The 25,330-nt window shown below is 44.1% G+C and overlaps 1 protein-coding gene across 1 annotated transcript in view; it reads right to left on the minus strand.

Moving 5' to 3' along the window:
* Positions 1-24,148, minus strand: part of LOC124551192 (myb-like protein X) — a 55,849-nt gene extending 31,701 nt beyond the window's left edge. Inside the window, exon 1 of the mRNA XM_047126181.1 lies at positions 23,911-24,148. Coding sequence (XP_046982137.1) covers positions 23,911-24,148 — 238 coding nt within the window. The remainder of the gene's footprint in view (positions 1-23,910) is intronic.
* Between the last annotated feature and the right edge of the window lie 1,182 nt (positions 24,149-25,330).

Here is a 25,330-nt window from a genome sequence, read left to right on the forward strand (position 1 = left end):
TCCTAACAAAAAAATTTTTCTTGTAGTAGGCCTAATAGGCATTTGATATTGGTACTTTGTAAATTATATTCTGTCGTGTTATTTATGTAAATAACCATTTGTGCCAAAACCGTTTTGCCTATTTGGCGTGCGTTACAACTGCTGCAATATTAGAAAGGCCTATTTAGTTTATCTAGCAGAAAGTAATCAAATTGATAAACCACACCAGTCTTTGGGACTATTCGTATTAAAAGCTTTTTTCGTATTAGACAACGACATTTTGATTTTTCATGTAGCAAAATTTTGACAGAACACCAGTACCCCGACTTCACGCAAGCACATTTTAGTTGCAGAAAAATATTGTTCCACTCTTATCTTCCATTGGGAATGATCCATATGTAAACAACATAGCACTGTCAGAAATGTTAACTGTCTTCTAGTGAAAATATTAGGGGCACAATTGTTGACTTAGTGAGCTATTGCGTCTTCTGTGGTCCAGGAAATGCCCCTTCTACTGCCCATGTTAATTATCACAAACGACGTTTAATGCTTGAGAGCAACAGAAACGTCTCCAACTTAGCATTGTTCCCATAAAAATGTAAACTATTTGTGCTTACTTAACCTAAATTTGTCGTTTCTTTTGTTTACAAAAAAGGAAAAAATGAAAGGTGATACTTCCTCAGATACGAAATGTAAATGTTGTGTTCCTTAATTATTAGTTTCACGCACATAGGGACATCCACAACAGTCATAAAACAGAAATTCGTTGTTACAAGAGCAGTGATACCTGGCAATCAGTTAACAGGAATATACATAATCGTAACATGTAAAGGAGGTGACTGGAAAACAGTGTTCTTAAATTTCTATTGAACTGTCACACGACGTTTTCTCGTGATTTCTTTCTTTCTGTTCAAGACTTCATTGATAACTAGATAGTTGAAGGATTAGTAAGAGGGTGTGTATGACAATATCAAACATGGACAAGAGACAGTTTTGTCAATTATTCCAGTTCTCTGTTATAATTAAATGAAAATAAAATAAAGAAATGTATATGGATTATTGTATTTTTTACCTAGTATTTTTTGTTTTAATTTCTCTTTTATAACTCTTATTTTGAACACAATGCAATTTTAACTGATAGTTGTTCCTCCATCCTCTGGTTGCCATCGTGTTACTTTAGAAGCACCACCTTCTGCATCTCTGGCAGTTCTTTCACATCTGAGAACAGGTATTTTTATTGTGAAGGAGAGCATTGTACAAAAAAGGTAGGAACACAGTGAAATTGTTCCGTCTCCAGTTACTTCCCCCTCCCTTCCACACTGCATATAACAGGTAAAGATGATTGCACTATCCAAAATTATGCATGTAATTGATTAAGCATATCCATTACGGATATTTTAGAACCCGTGACTTAACTGAATGTAAATACATAAAAATGCAACCAGTCACTTTTTTGAATACTTATTTATTACTCCATGAACCGGTTTTCGAACCTTTTCAGGTTCATCTTCAAATAGTTTTCTGGAAGTTACATTACTATTTCTAGCATAGTGCTGGGTGCTTGCTCTGTGACAAGAAGATGGAACACGCCTTAATGTATCGCCATGAGTATTGTTTATCTGTCGACATGGATGCAAAATTTCCCGCGTTTATCGTGTAATCGGTAGACGTTAATCAGTTTGCAGTTCCAGACACGTACGCTGGGTGCGCTGCTGTAGATTTGTATTCCATAGGTGTACGGTGTAATGGGCGACGCTATAAATACGAGTGACGTACGCGGAATTAAGCACCGGGCTCTATTGTTGTTGTAGACCTAACTGGACGAGTGCGCTATTCCAGCGATAACTAACCGGAGAATAAAATGACGACGTACAATGAATTTTCATCAGTCCCACTGAAATTTACTCAGCCTCATGAGCACCGACATCTACGGCCCTGTGCAATAGACTGATAAAATTCCGTATGCATATAAACAATGAAATAAATTTTCCTTAGCTACATAGTCGCAACGGATGTAATCTTGGTATCCTGTTCTCTCCACAGTAAGTATAGAAAATATTCAGTTTTGGCGCAGCAAAGCACAATGCGGCCGTAAAATAGCTAAATGCAAATAATATCAGTAGATAAGATGATAAATGAATAACCTTGCAAATGTTCACTCAAAATACTGCATATTGGCTCAGCGCTGTGCATTGATGCCCGAAATGAAGCTGTTACAAACTTTAATACTTCTCTGATTCTAGCAAATTAATATTTTTCTGACTCTGATTGAAAAATGATATATTTAAAAAAATATTTTCATTGGGTTAAAATAAACAGGACATCGAAGAGGATGAGGTACTGATAAGGGAATATCCTAAAACCGGATGCTTCAGTTTGAAAATGGTATTCAAAATAAAGTTTCTCCTTCATAAAAACTGATCTGAAACATTTTACATTAAGTTCAGAATCAGTCAACCTCTCGACTGTTCTACAATTCTCACTTACTGTCGTAATTAAAAACACTTGGATTCTTACATGACAAAAAATCTGACATCGTTTGACGAAATAGATACCAAAATTTAACTTCTCTTTATCATGATTACAAAACACACAAAATATTTTAAATCTGGTATACCTAATTAACCTATACATTAAATCTGATGGAAGATACTTGGTTCCTACATTCAAGGGTCAGCACTGTAAAAATTAGCGAAATCCACATTTCGTTGCTGAATACGTAAAACTAAAGATACAAAATTTCATTAACTTACAAATTTGTTCCAGTTACTTTCCCTTTGAGTTACAGTACCGATTCATTACTCTTCTACAATTGCCATGGGCAATGGTAAATATTTGCTAATGATCGGAATCACTTCACTTTTTGATAATCTTACATTCTCACAAATTAATAACACACACAACATCTTTATAGATATAACTACTACCTAATATTTACTGGCTCTGTGTGAATATAAACAATATGATTCGTCCATAGACCAACGACTAAATTCTCCCAGCTAGCGACTAGCTTTAAGTCTTACTTACATCCTATCTACGACCGAGTGCAACGGCCACTGCTATTGCGCTCCGCGCGCCCCTACTTAACAATCTATTCTGCCTCTCAAGCAACATCTTTGGTTCAGTGGTGTCAAAGACACAATAATTTCTACGTGTGACAATCGTTTCAGGTCATTTTTCATGAATTACATTACAACAGTGGGCTCCAAGTACAAGTGGATCCTTCACAGGCGCTTGCCATAAGGAATGGCACCCGTAGGGATGAAGAAGACAAAAATAGTCATTATCGCGTTCACAGTGGCAATTAAACAGTGATACTTGCCGCGCTCTGTACGCCAGTGTAACAGGGTGAAAGCATAGGGTGAAGGTTATGGGATGTTGATAATTTTTAATTTTCGACCGTCCAGTTACGAATGAAAGAAACACAATCGTGCTTCATTCAGTTGTAATGAGATGGTCCAGACGTTTAAAATTATAAACGTACCGTAATATTACGCGCAACTGACGACGACAGGACTACAAAAGTTAAAGATGTTAATAGTATGACTACGTTACAGTGGGAAGTACCCTCTTGCCTGCACTTTGCAATGATTCGAAGAGTGTGGATGAAAATACACCGGTTAGTCCCCCCTGTATCCTTTCAACCTGTGTGCGTATCCTAACACTAGGGAGAGATTCGAACGTTTCCCTGCTGCTCCTGCCGTCATCAGACCAAAGTTCGAGCCCATACTCCTAAGTCGGTGAGGTCTTTCACGCAAACAACACTCAAGCCGGCGTGAGAAACGTAGGCACGAGTCTGTAGTTAAACGGAAGAGATGAGCTCTGGAAGACTAGCTAGCACGCGGAGGGGCAGCCATTAGTTAATTAGCAAAGTTTTTACGTCCCCGCCACACTTTAGCCCAAACTTGTTTCCTCTTAATTAAGGCGGGCGCGGATTCCTCAGCAAGACCCTGCGCCGAAGACGAGACTTGGGCGTTCCTGCGGGACAGGACTGCCTCAGGTGGTCTACAGGTAATCACGAAAGGCAATTCGTCTGAGGTGCTCGCGGAAACACGTGCTTCGGTGAACCATTCCCCCCTCATCGAATTTTCTCGTGCTGAGAAATTAGAAAGAGCGGTCTGTTTTATTCGGTAAAAAGTTTCTAAAGCCAAGATCGCATAAATAATTTACCAACAGATTTTGCTCTCATCTTCAGGTCTTCAAGAATTAATCTTGTAAAATGTGGTGTTCGAGTTGTATCTCTCCCCAAGTTGTCATGCAGGTAAAATGTAACACATAATGTAAAGATTTGCCACAAATAAAACATTTGAAAATCGAGAAGCACCTTGCGCATGCGTGCACGTCCATATATGTATTGCTCACAGATCATATTACATGCTACATTTTCTCTGCTTGACAACTTGCCTCTTGCTGAGAAACTTGCGCCTGCCTTAGCTAAGAGGAAACAAGTTTGGGCTAAAGCATGGCGGGGACGGTCCATCTCAAAATGAACACAATTTATGAAATAATTTTTGAACACCTGAAGATGACAGCGAATTCTGCCGAAACGGGTTGTTTGTAAATATAGAAATACTTAAGTGATCTTGGCTTTAGAAAGTTTTTACCATTTTCCCCTCAGTCCAACCTCATAAAAGCGGTATACTATAGCGATGGATTTCAGTAATATCTAGCACATGTTAACACTCTCAGAGCGTGTTGTTGTTCTACTTAAATAATTGTTTTTTCCGTTTGAACACTTTATTTTACTATCGATCAAATAATTTCGTCCCCTTTGGCATTATCAATCAATATGTAGGTAAAAATAGTCTACATCTACACCTACATTCCGCATTACATCTTATAGTGTGTGGCAGAGGATGTTTTACGCTCCACTGCCACTTCCCTTCTTTGCCGATCCAGTCACGAATGGTTTGCGGGAAGAACGATTGTTAGTGAGTCTCGAGGTGAACTCCAGTCTCTCTAGTATTTTCGCAAGATATAAGAGTACGTAAGACGAAGTAATACAGCGGTTGGCTCTACTAGGAACGTACGCTGATGCATACCGCCTCTCTTGCAGCGTGTGCCACGACAGCTGGATGAGCATCAACGTGGTGCTTTCGATCCTGGTACGATACACACTGCTTTCCTTTCCATTTTCTGCGTTTCCATCAGTCTTACCTGGTAAAATGGAAATGAGCGTTTGGCGTCGTTGGCCGGGAGGCCGGTCCGGCCGCCTTGGTGCAGCTCTTATTACATTCGACGCCACATTGGGCGACCTGCGCGCCGGATGGGCATGAAACGATGATGAAGACAGCACAACACTCGGTCCCTGAGCGGAGAAAATCCCCGACCCATCCGGGAATCGAACCCGGGCCCGTAGGACGCCAATCCGTCACGGTGACCACTCAGCTATTGGGGCAGACTTACCTGGTGCTCGTCCGAGACTGAAAACTAATATACAAGTATCGGTCAAACGAGGGTTTTGCAAGCTACGACCTCCTATATGGACTACAGTTCTACTTCTACAAACAGTCCGCAAGCTAGCCACCATCATGCGAAAGGTATCCTGTTCCACTACTAATGGAGCGAGGTATAACAACCGTCTATAAGCCTCGGTATGCGCCCTAATTTGTCGCACCTTCTCTTCGAATGGACGTTGGCGGCAGTAGAATCGTTCTGCACTCCGCTTAAAATAGCGGTTCTCTAAATTTTCTCTATGATGTTCCACGAAAAGAACGTCGCCTTCCATGCAGGGATCCCCATTTGAGTTGACGAAGCATCTCCGTGATACATAGGTGTGGGTCGAATATACCGGTAAGAAATGTAGTTGCACACATCTAAGTAACTTCGATGTCTTCCTTTAATCTGACATGATGGGGATCCCCAACACTCCAGCAGTACTAAAAAATCGGCCTCAGTAGTGCCTTTTAGGCTGTCTCCTTTATAGACGAACTACACTAAAATTGTCCCAACAAAACCAAAGTCTACCACTCGCCTTACGTCCTTCAGTCACTATGTGGTTGTTGCCTGTCATACCGCTTTCCAACGTTGCGCCTGCGTATTTAATCTGCTTGATGTCTCAAATGCCACACTACTACGTTTGTATTCGAACATTGCGGGAATGTTTTCCCTGTTCAACTGCATTAACTTACATTTCTGTACACTTGGAGTAAGCTACCACTCATCACACCAACACTTCAACATTCTCCCAGTCGTTGTCAGCGTGTCGTCCGCCTTTAGTTTCCTGTAGTCTTTTCACTTCAAAACGCTGACAGATATTTAATGGGTGTAAATCACGCAGGATTCTAACACGAACATGAGTTTGTTCGACATCTGTATGCTCTATACCACCAATATTGCTTACTATGTGATTCTTTTTACTAATGCCACCGCTCTCCCCCCCCCCCAACCCCCTACCCCCCCCCAACCCCCTACCCCCCCCAACCCCCTACCCCCCCCCCCCCCCACCCCCCACCCCTCTGAGGGTCCTGGGGTTAGAATGCGCATAGGTATTCTTGCCTGTTGTAAGAGGCGACTAAACGGAGTCTCTCACTTTTCAGCCCTTTGAGTTCAGGTCGTATTCTATGGTTTGGCCTGCCACTTTCAAAATTCTACAGAAGTGCGGCCCATATGGGGAAGGACGCCTTACGTGGTGCACGACTTGTCCATAGTGTCCTCAGATTCGATCTCCTGAATCTCTTGTCATGGCTTTGCATCTCTATCTGCGATTCAACTGTTTCGGCGAAGACGCTTTCCACGGTATGTTATATTCTTGCGTTGTCTCCTGTCCTATTTTGCCCCCATGACAGTATCGAGTTTCTTTGCGCCCAATATCCAGCACGGTAGACAGTCCGTTGTGGTGGCGTCGCCATGTACCCATTTGGCAGTAGTCCCCTGACAACACAGGGATCGCATTGCTGATGCCTGAGCTGTAAACTCCCCACGCATGCCAAGGAGTAGATGCCTGTCTTCCTGGGACATCAGGACTCCCAGCAACGGCCATCAAGCCAGTTGGCCTTTGCAGTGACTGGGGAGAGCCCCTGGTCGGAGTGGGTGGCGTCAGGGCAGATGACGGCAATGAAGCGGACTATGTCATCTCTTGCTGGTGACCGTACGGCACCAGCAGTCTCTGAGAAGGGCAAGATCGAATACAGTGCCGACAAGTATGAGCCAAATCGTTTCCCTCCCTCGCTACACCATGGGGGGGGGAACGCAGAGCTACAGAATGGAGAGAGCCGTATTGGTCTCGGTTTTTAGTCTGTAGCGGAACTGACGGGGACTCTTTTTATACCTACGAAGCCTCTGCTGTCACCCCTCTATTGAACTCCCTCAGAAGAATATGTCGCAAACGTTCCGATTTCTGCACTTCGTTTTCTAGCGTCCACAACTCCACTGACTATCTCCAAAATGACTTTATGTAAACTCAAACAGCAACAGTGAACTACAAATAAAAAAATTACATTCGATAAATAAACTCATACCAGTCGGAATACCAACAAGCAAAACAAAAGCGCTACGTACTTACGCACCACCCTAATATATTAGACTGGATTACTTCTGACGTTGCTCGTATTTGTTTGCGTTGTGACGTTAGTTGTTTACGGGTCTGTGTTCTCTTTCTGCGTATGCCGTATCACGGTTATTGGTCGACGTAGAACCCGTATAGAGGTTTCAAATTTCCTAAGACAGCGCATTTGTGCCTTGAAAATGACGCGGTGTTCATCTGTCGAAATATCGAAGCCTGTCCGAAGACGTGACCCTGCGGCATTCCCGTACTTGTTCTGAACATTTCCTACGGCGGGGGAAACCCGAGAACTGCTCGCCGTGCTGCAGGTATCGTGGCGGCTAGAGTGTGCGTCATCTGGCAGGGGCACACGAGGCTCTGGAAACAGACCGGAGAAGACGCGGGGGGCCAGGAGGGCGAGAGGCTGGAAATGAAATACCGAGCTGTCTGGAGGCGCGGGGGTCGGTGTTTGGTTGGGGGTGGTGGTGGTGGTGGGAGTAGTCGGCCGTAATCAGTGAGCCGCTAAGCGGCGGGCCGGAGATTTATCGCCGATAAACATCGCAAATCCCGCTCAGGGCGTAAGTCGGCCATTGGCTGGCGACCCCGTGTCTGCAGTGTGCGCTACCCACTGTACCTCAGTACAGCCGGCGTACAGTGAAGTGGCGCAGTTAGAGATTAGCAGCGAGCACGCGAGACAATAAATCAGACGGAGGGCGCGGGATTAGCCAAACAGCGGGAGTCTAATACACAGCCGGGCAGGGGGACGCCTATTGTTTGTCTGCGGGAGAGGGAAACGTGGAGGGGGAGGAGTCACACGAAATCTGACATCGTCTGGTTGCTGTTTCGACCTAACAAGATACTGCGTGTATTTTCATTGTTTCTCTTAATCTTGCAGTATTCAATACTTTTAAGTACGACGATTCATTAGAGCGAACCAGAAGATTAGCATTAACAAACGTCGTCGATTAAAGAGTTGAGTGAGGGAACAGCTACAACGGAAGTGGGTGAACTGGAACGCTCAGAACTGCACGACACGTTCATGCCAAAGTCAGTGGTTCTAGTGATTCGCGTGCAAAACTGCGCTTGCTACCGCGAGACACATTTCAATGATCCCCTGTTCAAGGTGTAACATACGAACTTTGGTAATGCGAAGAAGCTGAATACTGATGAAATGGGACGGAAAACTGACAAAAAGGCTGTTCGCTTCATCCGAGACTCTTCTCTTTCCCTCAAAGCACTACCATCTTTCACTCTTCTACTGGGCTGCTAAGCCTAGCGCATCGACGATTTTCTTTCAGATATTGCTCCCTCAGACTTTGAAAATCCCTCTTCGCCACCAGGTGTGTTTTCTCTCCCCATTACCCTAAAAAGAAAAAAAGAATTAACCAACAGTGTTGTTTACCTTGTATCACAAATTTTATTGTTGTTACTGCACAACCTACGTTTCAGGTTATAAGCTCATTTTCAACTACATTTCTGACACTCTAAGGTAATAGTACAAAAATAAACATTATGATAAGGCAAAGATAGTCGTAACTTCTTAATGTATCGACTATCTTTGCCTTGTCATCATTTTTATTTTTGCATTGTCATCTTTGGGAATCAGAATACTTGAAAATGGGCTTTTAACCCGAAACTTAGATTGTGTATTTACAGTGACCAAATTTGTGAAACAAGACAAAAGACAGGGTTTGTTTAGATAACTTACAATGTTTCACCAAGAACGCACAGTTGATTCAGTTAAAAAGGGAGTGTGTCTGCTTCGCCAACTACACCGTACCAAAGGTATTCGTCTCCGTCGAAGTTGCCGTTAAGGATTGCATCATAGCCCTGGAAAGTGACCTGTCTTTGGTCCGCGAGAGGTCTTTGCCTCAGACCTTCCGGACAAGTACAACGAGCCGCTCTCCACCAGCTGTAAAGCGTACGATACGAGAACAGGCAAACCTCCTTGGGAAAAAGACTATTAACTTTATCCGGTAAATTGAAAATGGATAACACATGGTGCAAAGAACCTGGAACGGACATTGATAACTTCCCAATTACTGCAGAACGACTGCCCCTAAGGAAGAAAAGGGAAAATTCCAAAGCTATCCACGAAAAAGTCGAGGAGGATACTGGGGCCACTTGAACAAAAGAAAGATACATTGAAAAATTATGAGACAAATGTGGAAAAAAGGTAATGAGAAACAGTTGAAATATCCGTAGACTACAGTTATTCACGCGTACAACAACAAAGCACGTGACTTACTACCATATTTCCCTTTGCTCAAAATAATTGCGCTATCGGACAGCAAACTTCTTCTAATGATCTGTCAGTTTTGCACAACTATTCGAAGTATGCCTGTGGGATTTCAGTTACGTGGTCAGAGCAAAGGGGAAGAGAACAGTATGCACGTCTGACTGAAGCCGCTCTTTCTCACTCAGCATTAATTTTGCACCCAAGGAGTCCAGTATATGAACCGCCACACTGTTTCACATTTTCAAACGATCATATTGGTGTGTCAGTGTCACAACCGGCCCTTTGCCAAGCAAATTGTAAACACAGTGTTCTATTTAGCTGCAAAAAGTCGTTTTTACGGCACATGCAGAAGTCTGGTGATGAAATGAACATCACGAAACTTTTTCGATTTTTTCGCGTTATAGAGCAATAACATTGCATAAAGAAATACAAATCAACTCATTGACAGTATTTTGTCATCTTTGGTGTGTTTTTCGTCCTGTTACAACAATATTTAGTTACTTGGCGCTACCGAAGATCCTCTTAGATATTGGATAGGTCACCACTGAAACGTATCTCTCCATAAAACAAGCATTTTAGAATGCGAGTGGCCAATGCCATTGTTTTTGGAATGAGCCATTTACGAAGTGTGTGAAAAAGCAATGAGACTGATTTCTTAACTACTAAAAGTTTTACTTTTTTTTTAAGCGGAAATATTATCCCCCTTTAAAGTAGTTCCCTTCTGCAGCTATATACACTGGGGGAGTCGTTCTTCCCAGTCTCGGTAGCAGCGCTCAAATGGTACAGCTTTTAACATGTCGGTCACATTCTTTTGAATGCCCTCCAGAGTCCCAAAATGACGTCCTTTTAAGAGATTTTTCAATTTCGGGAAAAGAAAAAAGTCGCGAGAACTCAAATCAGGTGAATAGGGAGGCTTTGGAACAACAGGGAAAGCCTTTCGAGGTCAAAAAATTCCTTGATGGAAGTGGCCGTGCGAAATGGGGCGTTGGTACGCAATTTTGGCACAAGTCTTTCACATGTGCAGATCTTCGGCCAAAATTCGATGTACGGTGAAATTGTTTCACACCACCCATCATCCTTACTGTTAAAATTCGGTCAGATCTCACAACAGTACTCACACATTTCACATTTTCGTCGGCTTATGAACCTGAAAGTCTCCCTGAGCGATGTTCGTCCTCAGCGTGTTCTCGGCATTAAAAGAATGATTTGTGCCAGCGAGAAACTTGTCCTCTTGATAATGAACATTCCCCATAAGCCTGTTTCAACTTTTCAAAAGTCATGCTCTTGGATTCCCCAACCTTTAACCCAAAACGTGATGGCATAACGTTGCTCTAAATTCCTATATTCCAAAAACACAACTTTACCGATGGCTCTCTCAAAAATTACGTAAGGGTTGTAAGGAGCTGAAACTCGGGCTGAGCATCTGGAACAGATGAACGCACCGATCCACACAAGTAGAACAATACAGCGTTGCCAGATCGCTCAGTGTTGTCAGTCTCATTACTTTTCTCACAAGACTCGCACATCCTACGCACATTTTCGTGTGGTTCAGAGCGTTAGACGTCAAGGATTTCCCTTTAAATGTGTGTAGAAGGGCTACGATGAGGACGACGATGGATGATGGTGATCAAGAGGAAGCGAAATGAGACACTGATGGGAAGCTAATTACTGATGTAAAGCGTTCATTTCTACCACTCAGTTGATTTAAACTGCACTTTAAAGAAGTTAAGCACAGGGACCTGATGGTATTGGCAAAGCTCCAGTGCTGTTAAGCCACGCAAGATCATATTGTACTAGTTTAGTATAGGTATAAAAATAGGTGTATAGAACTACATGGTGAGCGATCTTGACCAATTCCTACTTTACAGAGCACCATCGCAACAGAGTGGGTACAGAGATTCGTAGCAATCAGGGTGACGTAAAAGTGAAAGAAAAACCTCTTGTGATCCTAATCCAATTCTACTGGAATTTTATCCCACTTCTGAGCCTTTCTCTCATTCCCTTCAATACTTTTTAGATGTTCAAAAGTGCAGACTTAACAGTTAGAGCGATGTCGTCTGCAACCAATGCGTGCGATTAGTAGTCAGGGAGACAACCGAAGGCTTAGATTTATCGGGAGTGGTTTAACGAGACCGCCGTAAACATAAATCCAGATGCCCGGAGGGGGATTTGAACCGACGTTGCGGTACATGCGAGTCCAGTGTGCTAACCACAGCTCCACTTCATTCGGTCATAAATCTAGGGAGAGCCGCCCCCCCCCCCCCCCCCCACCGTTTGTGGAGTCCTTAGAGAGTTGGCTCGGCACGAAGCGACCAAGCAAATCTGCTACGGTCGTTAACAGGACACTGTAGCCGATCGGAAAATCTGACAGAGGCGCTAAGCATAATGGCCGAGGAGACGCCATGTCATTCTTATTTTTTTTCTGTTTTAGAAAATTGTCTCAACGTATTATAACGTTTCATACAATTTCACATAATTAAAAACTAATTTTCTACATAGAGGGCGTTTCAAAGTCTTTGCATCACACGTCCAGGTGTGATACGTGATGTCACTGTTCCGAGTGACCCTAAGTGTCCTCCTGTATTCGTTATGCCCCCGAGAGGCAGCAGGGTGTGGCCACTCTGCAGTGAGCGTATGCCTTGTGTGTTGCCTTTAATTCAGTCATCCGGTCTACGTGAAAGGAGGCAGAGAGAGTTAGGGGAAAGAGTTGGAGCTGAAAACAAATAGGTCTCCAGATCGAGATGAAATCGCAGTTCGGTTTTACAGAGAGTAATATGCGGTATTCGCCCCTTACTTAGCTTCGATTTATCGCAAGTCTCTCGCCGAGTGCAAAGTCCCAAGCGACCGAAAACAGGAAGACGCAGTTGACTCTCGATATGAGAAGGGTAAAAGAGCGGACCCGCAAAATTACTGACTGATATCCTTGACACTGCAGAATTCTCGAACGTATCTTCAGTTCGAATATAATAAACTTCCGTGAGGTAGAAATGCTTCTGTCCACAGGTCAATGCAGTTTTAGAAAGGAATCCCAGTCAGCTTGCTCTTTCCTCAGATATATATAATGTAATGTAGTGTAACTAAATCAGGTGATGCTGACGGAATTAGATTAGAAGACACTAAAATAGTAGATGAGTTTTATTACTTCGGTAGCAAAATAACTGATGATGAGCGAAGTAGAGAGGATATAAAATGTAGACTGGCAATGGCAATGGCAAGAAAATCATTTCTGAAGAAGAGAAATTTGTTAACATCGAAGATAGATTTGAGTGCTAGGAAGTCTTTTTTCTGAAGGTATTAGTATGGGGTGTAGGCAGGTATGGCACTGAAACATGGACGATAAAAAGGTTAGACAAGAAGAGAATAGAAGATTTTCAAATGAGGTGCTACAGAGGAATGCTGTAGATTAGACATGTAGATCACGTAACTAATCCTGGGGTACTGAATAGAATCGGGGAGAAAAGAAATTTATGGCACAACCTGACCTGAATAAGGAATTTGTTGATAGGACACTTTCTGAGACATCAAGGGATGACCACCGTAGCATTAGAGGAAAGTATGTGGGATAAAAATCGTACAGGGAGACGAAGAGATGAATACAGCAAAATTCAGAAGGATGTAAGTTATTCGGAGATGAAGAGGTTTGCCCAGGTTAGAGTAGCGCGGAGAGATGAAGTCTTCGGACTGAAGCCCACTGCATTATCCTCCGAACCATTGGTGAAGTGCAACAGGTAGGTTTCATGTTAGTACATTTTCTGTGAGTTCAGTTTAAAGATGTCCATCTTACTGCATGGACGAGCAGATGATTTATATGACAAAAAGTACCTCCACAGCTGTATCTTGAATGTCCGTATTTGGTCACACGACTAGTTTCGGCTGCACATTACCGCCATCCTCAGGCCCCATTGCTCCCAAAGGTGTACTTCATTTCCTTGGCGCATTTGCTGTGGGTTCCTGGTTACCAGCACATGTGGGGTAGCATTCATCAGGAGTCTATACTCGACACTGTATTGTCTCTAATGCCGTCACATGTGCCTAATGTGCACACAATGAGAACCTTACGCGATGGCGACTCCCTTTTTGTCGAGACACGATAGAGAAAATTTAGAAAAGTGGCATTTTACAATGAAGAGCCAAAGAAACTGGTACAGCCGCCTAATCTCGTGTAGGGCCCCTGCGAGCAAGCAGAAGTGCAGAGACACACCGTGGCATCGACTCGACTAATGTCTTACGCAGTGCTGGAGGGAACTGACACCATGAATCCTGCAACGGTTTCCATAAATCCGTAAGAGTACGATGGAGGTCTCTTCTGAGCAGCACGTTGCGTGGCGTCCCAGATATGCTCAATAACGTTCGTGTCTGGGAAGTTTGGTGCCAGCGGAAGTGTTTAAACTCAGATGAGTGTTCCTGGAACCACTCTGTAGCAATTGTGGACGTGTGGGGTGTCGCATTGTGTTACTGGAATTGCCCAAGTCCTTCGAAATTCAAAGTGGACATGAATGGATGCAGGTGATCAGACACGATGCTTACGTACGTGTCACCTGTCCGTGTCGTATCTAGACGTATCAGGGGTCCCGTAACGCTACAACTGAAGAAGCTCCTTACCATTACAGAGCCTCTACCAGCTTAAACAGCCGCCTGCTGACATGCAGGGTCGTGGATTCATGAGATTGTCTTCATACCAGTACATGTCCATCTGCTCGATACCATTTGAAACGAGACTCGTCCAACCAGGCATCATGTTTCAAGGCTCTGGAGAGCGAGTAAGTTCCCTCTTCATCGCGTCCAGTACGAGTTCAAATGGTTAAAGATCTGTTGACTTTATTGGCCAGGGCAGTTGTTGCAATCCACGAACAGCACGTTGCGTCGCAGTAGTGGATGGTCCCCCACATCATGAAACCTGGGATGGGACCTGTGTGTAGTGGCCGAATGCACTCTGGAACAGGCGGGTCACCAGATCTTCGGCATTTGCATGTACGTCCACCACTCACATACAGTCTATCCTCACTGAAAACTCTCCACGTGTTGATTAGCCATTCTTGGTGGTGTCACGGGTTCAGTGGTAGCGTGGTCAGAGGCACGCGTGATCGCAACTTTGCTGCAAGCAGACGTTTCCCAGTGGTCTCGGTGACACAGGAGTTGCAACATGGGCCCGGATTTCCTTCCTGAATGATGCTTGGCTGGCCACCGCCGCTCACACAGTGCGTCGATCTTGAGGTGCAGACGTCCAGATTCTGGTAAACAGATGTGGCAGTGTCCCACAGACCACTGTTAGAAGCAGCCCCACACCACCGATACAGACTGTGCCCAACGTGGGCAGCAATCCGTTGATAAGTACCGGGTGATCACAAAGTCAGTATAAATTTGAAAACTCAATAAATCACGGAATAATGTAGATAGAGAGGTACAAATTGACACACGTTCTTGGAATGACATGAGGTTTTATTAGAACCAAAAAAATACAAAAGTTCAAAAAATGTCCGACAGATGGCGCTTCATCTGATCAGAAATGCAATAATTAGCATAACAAGGTAAGACAAAGCAAAGATGATATTCTTTACAGGAAATGATCAATATGTCCACCATCATTCCTCAACAATAGCTGTAGTCGAGGAATAATGTTGTGAAGAGCACTGTAAATCATGTCCGGCGCTATGGTGAGGCATTGGCGTCGGATGTTGTCTTTCAGCATCCCTAGAGATGTTGGTCGCTCACGATACACTTGCGACTTCAGGTAACGCCAAAGCCAATAATCGCACGGACTGAGGTCTGGGGACCTGGGAGGCCAAGCATGACGAAAGTGGCGGCTGAGCACACGATCATCACCAAACGACGCCCACAAGAGATCTTTCACGCGTCTGGCAATATGGGGTGGAGCGCCATCATGCATAAACATCGTACGTTCCAGCCGGTGTTTATCAGCCAGGCTGGGGATGATGTGATTCTGTAACATATCGGCGTACCTCTCACCCGTCACGGTAGCAGTTACAAAACCAGAATCACGCATTTCCTCGAAGAAAAAAGTCCCGATAACGGTAGATGTGGTAAATCCAATCCATACCGTGACTTTCTCGTCGTGCAGTGGAGTTTCCACGACAGTTCTAGGATTTTCGGTAGCCCAAATTCTGCAGTTGCGGAGCGTGAAGTGAGATTCGTCGGTCCACGACACGTTACTCAACCAATCGTCATCTTCTGCCATCTTTTGAAACGCCCACACCGCAAATGCCCTACGCTTCACTAAATCGCCAGGTAACAGTTCACGATGCCGATGGATTTTGTACGGATAGTATCGGAGGGTACGCCTAAGTGCCAACCAAACAGTAGTGTACGAAATGCCGGTGCGACGTGCGACTGCACGAGCGCTGACTTCCCCGTGCATGGACGAACCCGCTACAGTCTCCATTTCTTCCTGAACTGTCTCAGCAGCATTACGCCTTGTGCTCGGTCGGCCACTACGGGGTCTATCGTCTAAACAACCCGTGGCTTCGAACTTCGAATTCAATCTCGCCACAGCTGCATTTGTCAACAGATCTTTACCCGTTCGAATCCCCTTCCTATGGCGAACTAGCCATGGCTGAACTAGCACATTGCCCATTCTGATGATGCAGCTTCACTAAAAGCGCCTTTTCAGGTAACGTCAACATGCTGCGACTGCTGGCGCATCTGATTCTCTGTCTCATTACAGCTCCTTTTATACACGATTGTCATGCGCAGCCACTGACGACTTGCTGTGCAGCGCCATCTGTCGGACATTTTGTGAAGTTTTTTTGTTCTAATAAAACTCCATGTCATTCCAAGCACGTGGGTCAATTTTTACCTCTCTATCTACATTATTCCGTGGTTTATTAAGTTTTGAAATTTATACTGACTTTTTGATCAACCGGTACATCCACTTTCCTACAGGCCCACAATGTGACCCCGTTCAAATGATTGAAGCTGTTCAACAGGAGTGAGTACTCGCCCATGGAGCGTGGTCGTACCCTAGTATGAATGGCGGAAACACTGCTCACCTCTAACAGTAGCACAGTTAGTGCCTGCACACAGGACCCCTGAGATCCATCTGATCGCAGATGGGCCGGCCGGGGTGGCCGAGCGGTTCTAGGCGCTTCAGTGTGGAGCCGCGCGACCGCTCGGTCGCACGTTCGAATCTTCTCTCGGGCAGGAATGTATGGGATGTCCGTAGGTTAGTTAGGTTTAAGTAGTTCTAAGTTCTAGGGGACTGATGACCTCAGATGTTAAGTCCCATAGTGCTCAGAGCCGTTTGACCCATTTTTGATCGCAGATGACCGTGACAGGTGAATGAGTAACAGTGCAGCCCCTCAGTATGTACACACCATACTCTGGCGCCACAGAACACAGTCCTGGAGGGCGCCGTAGTTTTTCTGGCCTCTGGTACTGTGTGGCTTTTCTCACTTAGAGACATGTCGATTCCATCAGTGTTGACGAACTGGTGTTGTAGAGTATCTATATTCCACGTCACGAACACTTGCGTCGCAGCCCAGCAGGTAGACGACACGTCAGCCAAACAGAGCCACTCGACTACAGCGCGACACCACCTGTTGCAGCTACCTGCTGGCTGCTCTCGCAGAACTAGCGCCGTCACCCAGGCAACGGACGCGACTTAGATGCACAACCGTATTAGGTCCTACATCTAGGCGCCATAGGCGGAGGTGCGGACCTCACCATGGTAAACTAACGCGCGCAAAAAAAAAGAGTAGTTGTCGAATCAAAAGTCTACACGGCACTATTTATATTACTACATACTAGAAAAGTCACTACCCGACTTAAGATTTAATGGTTTGATGAGATGAAAAAAAATGAAATTAATTTTTCGTTTTACACTTCTGCTTTTAAATTCCTGTTCCCTTCCTATGTTAGTATGAATTTTAGGGCGCTCCATTATTGTAGTTTATGAGAGGAGAGATAGAAAAGAAACACGTTGCAGTAACAGCTCTTCTTGCTTCCACAATGCCGTTAGTCTTCAATGACGGGTGCAGAAAACAGACAGTATTGCGATACACTGGCAGGTGTAGCCTTCATAACGATGTAATAGACATCGACAAATTCTTGTAGTTTTTTCCAATTGGAGGGAGTGTAATCAGAGTAACATTTTTATACGTATGCATTAGTATTTAAATAAACGAAAACATTCGCTCATTTGACTTTACAATTTTCTGCTGAAACGCAGACAGTGGCCGCATGACGTTGCCATGACGTAACGAGTGACTAATCTGTCAGACGCTATAAGTCTTAGTAAATGTAATACGTTTCCTGCAAAATCTCATTAGTGAATAAAGTTTCCCCAGCTTGAAGGGCTCAAAATTCATCCACGGAAACACCAAGCAAAAAAAATCTGTAGTTCCTACTGTGCAGTAAATGAGGTATGGAAAAAGCTGGGTCTCCGTAAAATTGATCTTACTTCAAACTGGAAAAGTTTTGCTATCCATTCTGTTAAGAGTCAATTTGACACGAAGCGCTGCGACTTTGAGTTTTTCGTACAGGTGTGTGATCTTAAACTGTCACGCATCGTTGGAAATAAATCGTTGTACAGGTGGAGTTCACTCTAGTGTTGTGTGGACTGTCTCTTCGCCCTAATGTTGTCTGATGGTGGTACGGCGAACCTCGCTAAACACGTGTATTTAGAACATACACTACGTCACTACTGAGTACGAGGTGCGACTATAAAATACCGGGACTATTGATATGAAACATCTCATTTCAAAAACATGCATATTTTCATCCACAATACTCTCCTTTGTCTCCACTTCGTTCCAGCCAAATTTTCCATTGTCGGCAACAGTGCTGTAACTTTTCTTCTGTGAGCTCCTTGTTGACGTATGCCGCTTTTCCTTTCGCTGCTTAAGTGGACTGAAAAGTTGTTCCTTTTAATGCAGATTTGACCCTGGGGGAATAGAGTGTATACTACGTCTGGCGAATAAGGCGGTTAGCCTAACACTGGGACACCGTGCTCCGCTGGAAACCACTATCTTGATGCAGAACCCATGACATGGTCTTTCACAATTCGGGTCTTTTTTTTCGCGGAGTTGAGTAACGACCTCAAGTTGGTAACGTTAGTTAATGGTTTCATCTTCAGAAAAACACTGAAGACAGACATTTCCATGATTATCGGAAAAAAACAGTTATCGTTGCTTTGAATCTTGATACGCTCTTTCGAGCTATTTTCGCTGTCAGTGAAGTTGGCTCATTCCAGTGCATGTATTTGTGCTTCGTTTCTGGACCATAAATAAAAAACCAAGATTCGTCCCATGCTATCACTCTTTCCAAGAAATTAGGATCATTTTCAGTGGTATTCAAAGTATTAGTACAAAGCTTCTTTCTTCCGATCCTGAGAATTTTCGGCACCAGCTTCGCACACAGATTTCTCGTGTTAAATTTATAATTTAGAATTTGCCTTACGGATTTTTTGTCAATTCTTACAGTTTCAACAATCGATTGACTACTCAGCTGAGGTTCAGATCGAATCAGGTTACCTATTTTTTCGATATTTTCATCCGCTTTCGGTGTTGAAGAGCTTTCTAGTCTCAGCCTTCTTGCAAACTCTTGATCCGCTAAAAAGCATAAGTGATAAACAGTCTTCGTCATACACTCCACTTAGTAAAAGATGGGTCTGAGAAGCAGATTTTCCAAGTTCCGTGTGAGTTTCACACTAATTCGTTGCGCAAAACAAAACAACCGCTCTTACAGAAATGAAGGCACTGCCACACTCATTTGTCTAGAGACACCAGAGATGCCGCATTCGACTGAGTTAACGCTTCACAGCTGTTGGTCGTTCATCTTTGGCGCTTGCGTATTTACTCTGTGACAGCATCAGCCACACCTCGTGTGCCGGAAGTCGGTCCATCAGTGCGAATGCGATTGCTGGTCTGTTCTCCGTTTTAGCACACGTGACACGTAGCTGTCTGTCTGCACTGGAGTAGCAGGACGTGAAGGGGGCCGCTGCTCCATCAAAGCGAAATATACAAGTCCAGCAACGTGGCTTCGTCTTCGCAATATCGCCTCAGCAAACAGGTAGCCTGTAGATGCTGAGCCCTTTGTTCTTGCTGTGAGACTGTAATGGAACTGCAAATAGACTGGCTAAAGTTCACATGTACTCAAATAATAAGTTCTGAAGTTTATTGGGATACAATCTGCTTTTTATTCTGAGTATCGCGTCGGACAAAACAGAGAACCGGTCACAGATATCGTTGGTTGGTTGGTTGTTCCGGGGAAGGAGACCAAACAGCAAGGTCATCGGTCTCATCGGATTAGGGAAGGACGGGGAAGGAAGTCAGCCGTGCCCTTTGAAAGGAACCATCCCGGCATTTGCCTGGAGCGATTTAGGGAAATCACGGAAACCCTAAATCAGGATGGCCGGACGCGGGGTTGAACCGTCGTCCTCCCGAATGCGAGTCCAGTGTCTAACCGCTGCGCCACCTCGCTCGGTCACAGATATCGTGTTGTAAAACGGACACCTACGGGAATCTCACGATAAGCAACTAATCGTCCATATTTTTTGCAAATACAATCATTGTATACCACTAAGCATCTCAGAAATTGCTGAAAACGTTTCACACATAAAGTTATTCTTCGTAAGCTCATTTGTATTATGCATTGCTCGCAGAGTGGTGATTACAAACGCGCACGGAGATCAATTCGACCGCACTGTTCGGCCCCTCTACTGAACCATAAGTGTGTCCAGCCTGAACCGTTTTGCTAGGTGGCCATTCGGTGGGAATCCGATGACACACAGTGAGTTTCGGCTCCTTCTCGTTACCCAAAATTGTCTGAAAATTTATACGAGACTGAAGTTTCGGGTGTACAGCGATAGCTGAATAATAAGAGGTCCTCCCCTATTATTATAAACAAAACCTTTATCTTTCATTGTATTCATTATGAATGAGGAGCAGGAACTGTGATTCAAACTGGCAGTTTATTTGGGAATAAATGCGCAACCAGTCGGTTTTTCGTATTTTTTATGCGATTTATCGAACCATTAACCGGTTTTCGTGCCACTGCGGAGTCATCGTCAGGTGGAGGTGCTACAGGAACAATATATATCGTGGACCAACTGCAGCTAGAGGCTGTAGTGGTGATGCTGGCGAAAATGACGGAAATTTAGTTATCGGTGACGAAACGTTTGCGAAACGGAAAGACAGTTATATTTTCGGTACTTAAGCGCACTGCAATGTGATATCTACAGCAAATCATTTCTCATACAGGGTGACAATTTTGAAATATATGAAGTAAAATCGTCATAAGTTCTGAACGAATTGCGTTAGGATGTTCAAACTGCACGCTTTCGATGCCGATAAATAAGTTTGTTATTTTCGCGACCACAACCACCACAGCCTGTAGCTACACTTCATCCGCGCTATAATTTTCCTGTGACACCTCCACCTGACAATGACCCCGCAGTGGCTCTAAAACATGTTAATGGTACAATAAATAGTACCTGAAATTTAAAAAATCGACTATAATCCGTTCATCATAAGAATAAACCCGATCTAAACAAATACAAACGCGATGATTGGTGAGAAGCCGTAGCACACGAACACTGGTAGTGTTACGCTCTTGCAACCAGGTCGTACTTACGTATTAGATCTTCTACTAAGTAACGTTGCATGAAACTTTAAGAGATTCAAATGTATTAAGAGCCATCAACGATTTTCTTAATCGCGGTTTAGCTACGTTGTTTTTATTTCAAAAACCGTATACAGTTACAGCCTCTGCAGTGCTGTGCTCTGATTCTCGCGCTGTTAATGCGCAGTATAAAAATGGCTGGGACTGCTTTCTGTTCCGCAGTGAAACACGCATATGAAATATGGTTAAAAAAGGCCGAGAAACAGGCCTTAATGTTTTTCATAAATTTTCGGAGATAATCGGCTTTGAACTTTTCGTAGCACTGCAGTTAATAACGAAAATACATTGACACTATAGCACACGAACACTGGTAGTGTTACGCTCTTGCAACCAGGTCGTACTTACGTATTAGATCTTCTACTAAGTAACGTTGCATGAAACTTTAAGAGATTCAAATGTATTAAGAGCCATCAACGTTTTTCTTAATCACGGGATTAGCCGAGCGGTCTCAAGCGCTGCAGTCATGGACTGTGCGGCTGGTCCCGGCGGAGGTTCGAGTCCTCCCTCGGGCATGGGTGTGTGTGTTTGTCCTTAGGATAATTTAGGTTAAGTAGTGTGTAAGCTTAGGGACTGTTGACCTTAGCAGTTAAGTCCCATAAGATTTCACACACACACACACACACACACACACACACACACACTCACACACACACGCACGCGCGCGCAGACACACTATAGCGCCGTCAATAGCGTAATGGGTTGTTAACCAATTTGTGTTGTTCGTATGTTGGTTCAAATCTCCACAATATCATTTTTTTCCTCGTTCAATTTGAAATACCTACATCTCATAATTATAAAACTCCTCATTATTTTTTTATGAATAATGCACGTCTCCTTGTTTGAAATTACATAATGGACTCGAAATTCCTGTTTCCATTTCAAATACAAATTCTTAATTATGGATATTTTATGAAAGACTGTTCATAAAAGTTGTTTAAATTAAGGCATCATAACAAATTAATTGTTAAGGCAAAAATGAAAAACCATATCATCTATGTTTGGACCATGTCCATCGTTTTATACCGCAGAGGTGGATAAGTATCGTAGAAACGTGAGAAACAGTCGTTTTCACAGCATCGAGTACATCATACAAATGGTGCATTTTTACATTTGCTACTGTACCATTACAATATGAACCCAACGGAACTGATTTGGAGCCAAGCTGCGGGATGTGACCCGAGAAGTAACACGGCTGTTAAGCTGCCAGTCTTACTGGAACTAACGCAGGCAGCTTCTTCACACGTCACTGCCGAACGCTGGCGGGATATAGAACGGCTCGGCTCGTCATAAAAGAAGAGGAGAAAATGCGGCGCCTGGTTGGCTTCGTCGATTCTGTTGTTCATAGGCTCGTTACCAACGTAGCAGGTGACACTTCCAGAACTGAGACGTACTTCTCTGATTCGGATAGGGAAGGAACTAAGATATTATCAGACTACTGACTGTAATTAATACCTTCAGTGGCTTCAGTATTCAACTGTACGGTGATATCCTTCAATACTCTCTTAACGTTACACACAGCTTATGGAGAAACATTACCCTGTGGTTAAGTCAGGAATTTTCATCATTCTTGTTTTTAATTACAATAGTACGTTAGCTAAAAACGATAACGTGTTGCGGTTTTCGTCAAAGGAGCGTATTGTGGGAGATTTGCAGTATATTATTTCATTCTGCTTAAAAATGACTGTGGAAGCTGTATTGCTCCTCTGCTCGTGTCTTTTTACGTGTGACCGGAGGCTAGCTGTACCAGCTGTCCAGTACTGTCCAAGTTAAATGTGCCGGTAAATCCCGTATTATCGCTAAGTAGATGTGCTCGTAACGCACAGCACAAAACGCACCCATATTATTGTACTTGACAGTACCCGAGACAACATGGCAGCAGTCCCACGTGAAACGGAAATCCAATGAGGTTCCAGCAAACGCGGAAGAATACCAAGTGTAATGTTTACACTAGGTTTATTCTTATGGCGAACAGATTGTAGCTGCAGATCTCGATTACAGTTCAGTAATAATATATGAACGAAAGTATGAGTTTTGGCGTGCAGGCAGGACGAAGATCTCCCCACGTTGTGTCACAGCAGCCAGTAATATTACTTAAGTTGGTGCAGATGGTGACGATACGCGCACTTCTAATACCGTCTGTTGTTTGTATCTCACTCCACTCGTCAGCTACTGCTGTACCTTCGCTCAGCTGAGATGCGGAACACGGGAACAAAGCTTGTGGCTTCCACAGCCAGAAACGTTACAGTGACCCATAAAAGGAAGGGGGACAAAGCGCTCGCCAGAAGCAGGTTCGTCTAACTACATATTTTATCCCACGCCTCGGTGCAGAGTTAGCTTATTTCTTGAAGGCGCATAGCTTCTTCCACCTGATTCCTTTATTCCGGACTGGGGGAAAATTCCGGCCAAAATATGCGGTCGCGCGCCGTAAAAGAAGAATCAAAAACCTCTCTCCCAAGAGTGGAGGCTGGTATTTGCGACCCCAATTCCTGCGCCGCGTGGGCCAGTTAGTTCTCACTCGCCGGTCGTGAGTGGCCGCCGACCGGAAATTGGTAGCGAAGCTCCTCCAGCTTACATACGAGGGCGGAGGGAAACCAAGAAAGAGCAGACAGCAGCTCACGCCGCGCCCTGACGTACGAGGATCCTGTTTGTCCGCCGCCGCGCAGGCGTGCCAACGTAACAGCCGGGCACTCGTCTTTCCGGTCCAGCAGAGCGGAAGGAACATCGCGCTCTCGCAGTGGTATTTTTGAAATACAGTGTTTTCCACTTCCAATTATTCTACAGCCGTAGGCCGTGCAATAAGGGAAATTCATTCTTTATTGCGCTCATTCATTCGCGACTGGTATTTTTTCGCTGTAGCGGAAGCGCTCTCTTTGTCAGAACATTGTTATCCTTGCGTTATAGAAATGGAATTTATTTCAACAGACCAATTCATTCAGTCGGAGAGGGAAAATGATGATTTTTTTGTCGTTTCCAGTGTGTGTTCTACTTCTATATTTATACTCAGCAAGCCACCCAACGGAGTGTGGCGGAGGGAACTTTACGTGCCACTGTCATTACCTCGACTTTCCTGTTCCAGTCGCGTATGGTTCGCGGGAAGAACGACTGCCGGAAAGCCTCCGTGAGCGCTCGAATCTCTCTAATTTTACATTCGTGATGTCCTCGGGAGGAATAAGTAGGGAGAAGCAATATATTCGATAACTCATCCAGAAACGCACCCTCTCGAAACCTGGCGAGCAAGCTACACCGCGATGCAGAGCGCCTCTCTTGCAGAGTCTGCCACTTGAGTTTGCTAAACATCTTCGTAACGCTATCACGGTTACCAAATAACGCTGTGATGGAACGTGCCGCTCTTCTTTGGATCTTCTCTATCTCCTCCGCCAACCCGATCTGGTACGGAACCCACACTGATGAGCAATACTCAAGTATAGGTCGGACGAGTGTTTTGTAAGCCACCTCCTTTGTTGATGGACTACATTTTCTAAGGACTCTCCCAATGAATCTCAACCTGGTACCCGCTTTACCAACAATTAATTTTATATGATCGCTCCACTTCAAATCGTTCCGCACGCATACTCCCAGATATTTTACAGAAGTAACTGCTACCACTGTTTGTTCCGCTATCATATAATCATACAATAAAGGATCCTTCTTTCTATGTATTCGCAATATATTACATTTGTCTATGTTAAGGGTCAGTTGCCACTCCCTGCACCAAGTGTCTATCCGCTGCAGATCTTCCTGCATTTCGCTACAATTTTCTAATGCTGCAACTTCTCTGTATACTACAGCATCATCCGCGAAAAGCCGCATTGAACTTCCGACACTATCCACTCCCTTGTGGCACGCCAGAGGTTACTTTAACGTCTCTCCATTGAGAACAACGTGCTCTATTCTGTTTGCTAAAAACTCTTCAGTCCAGCCACACAGGTGGTCTGATATTCCTTAGGCTCATACTTTATCAGGCGACAGTGCGGAACTGTATCGAACGCCTT

Source organism: Schistocerca americana, chromosome 9 (assembly GCF_021461395.2).
Source record: "Schistocerca americana isolate TAMUIC-IGC-003095 chromosome 9, iqSchAmer2.1, whole genome shotgun sequence".
NCBI classification, from domain to species: domain Eukaryota; kingdom Metazoa; phylum Arthropoda; class Insecta; order Orthoptera; family Acrididae; genus Schistocerca; species Schistocerca americana.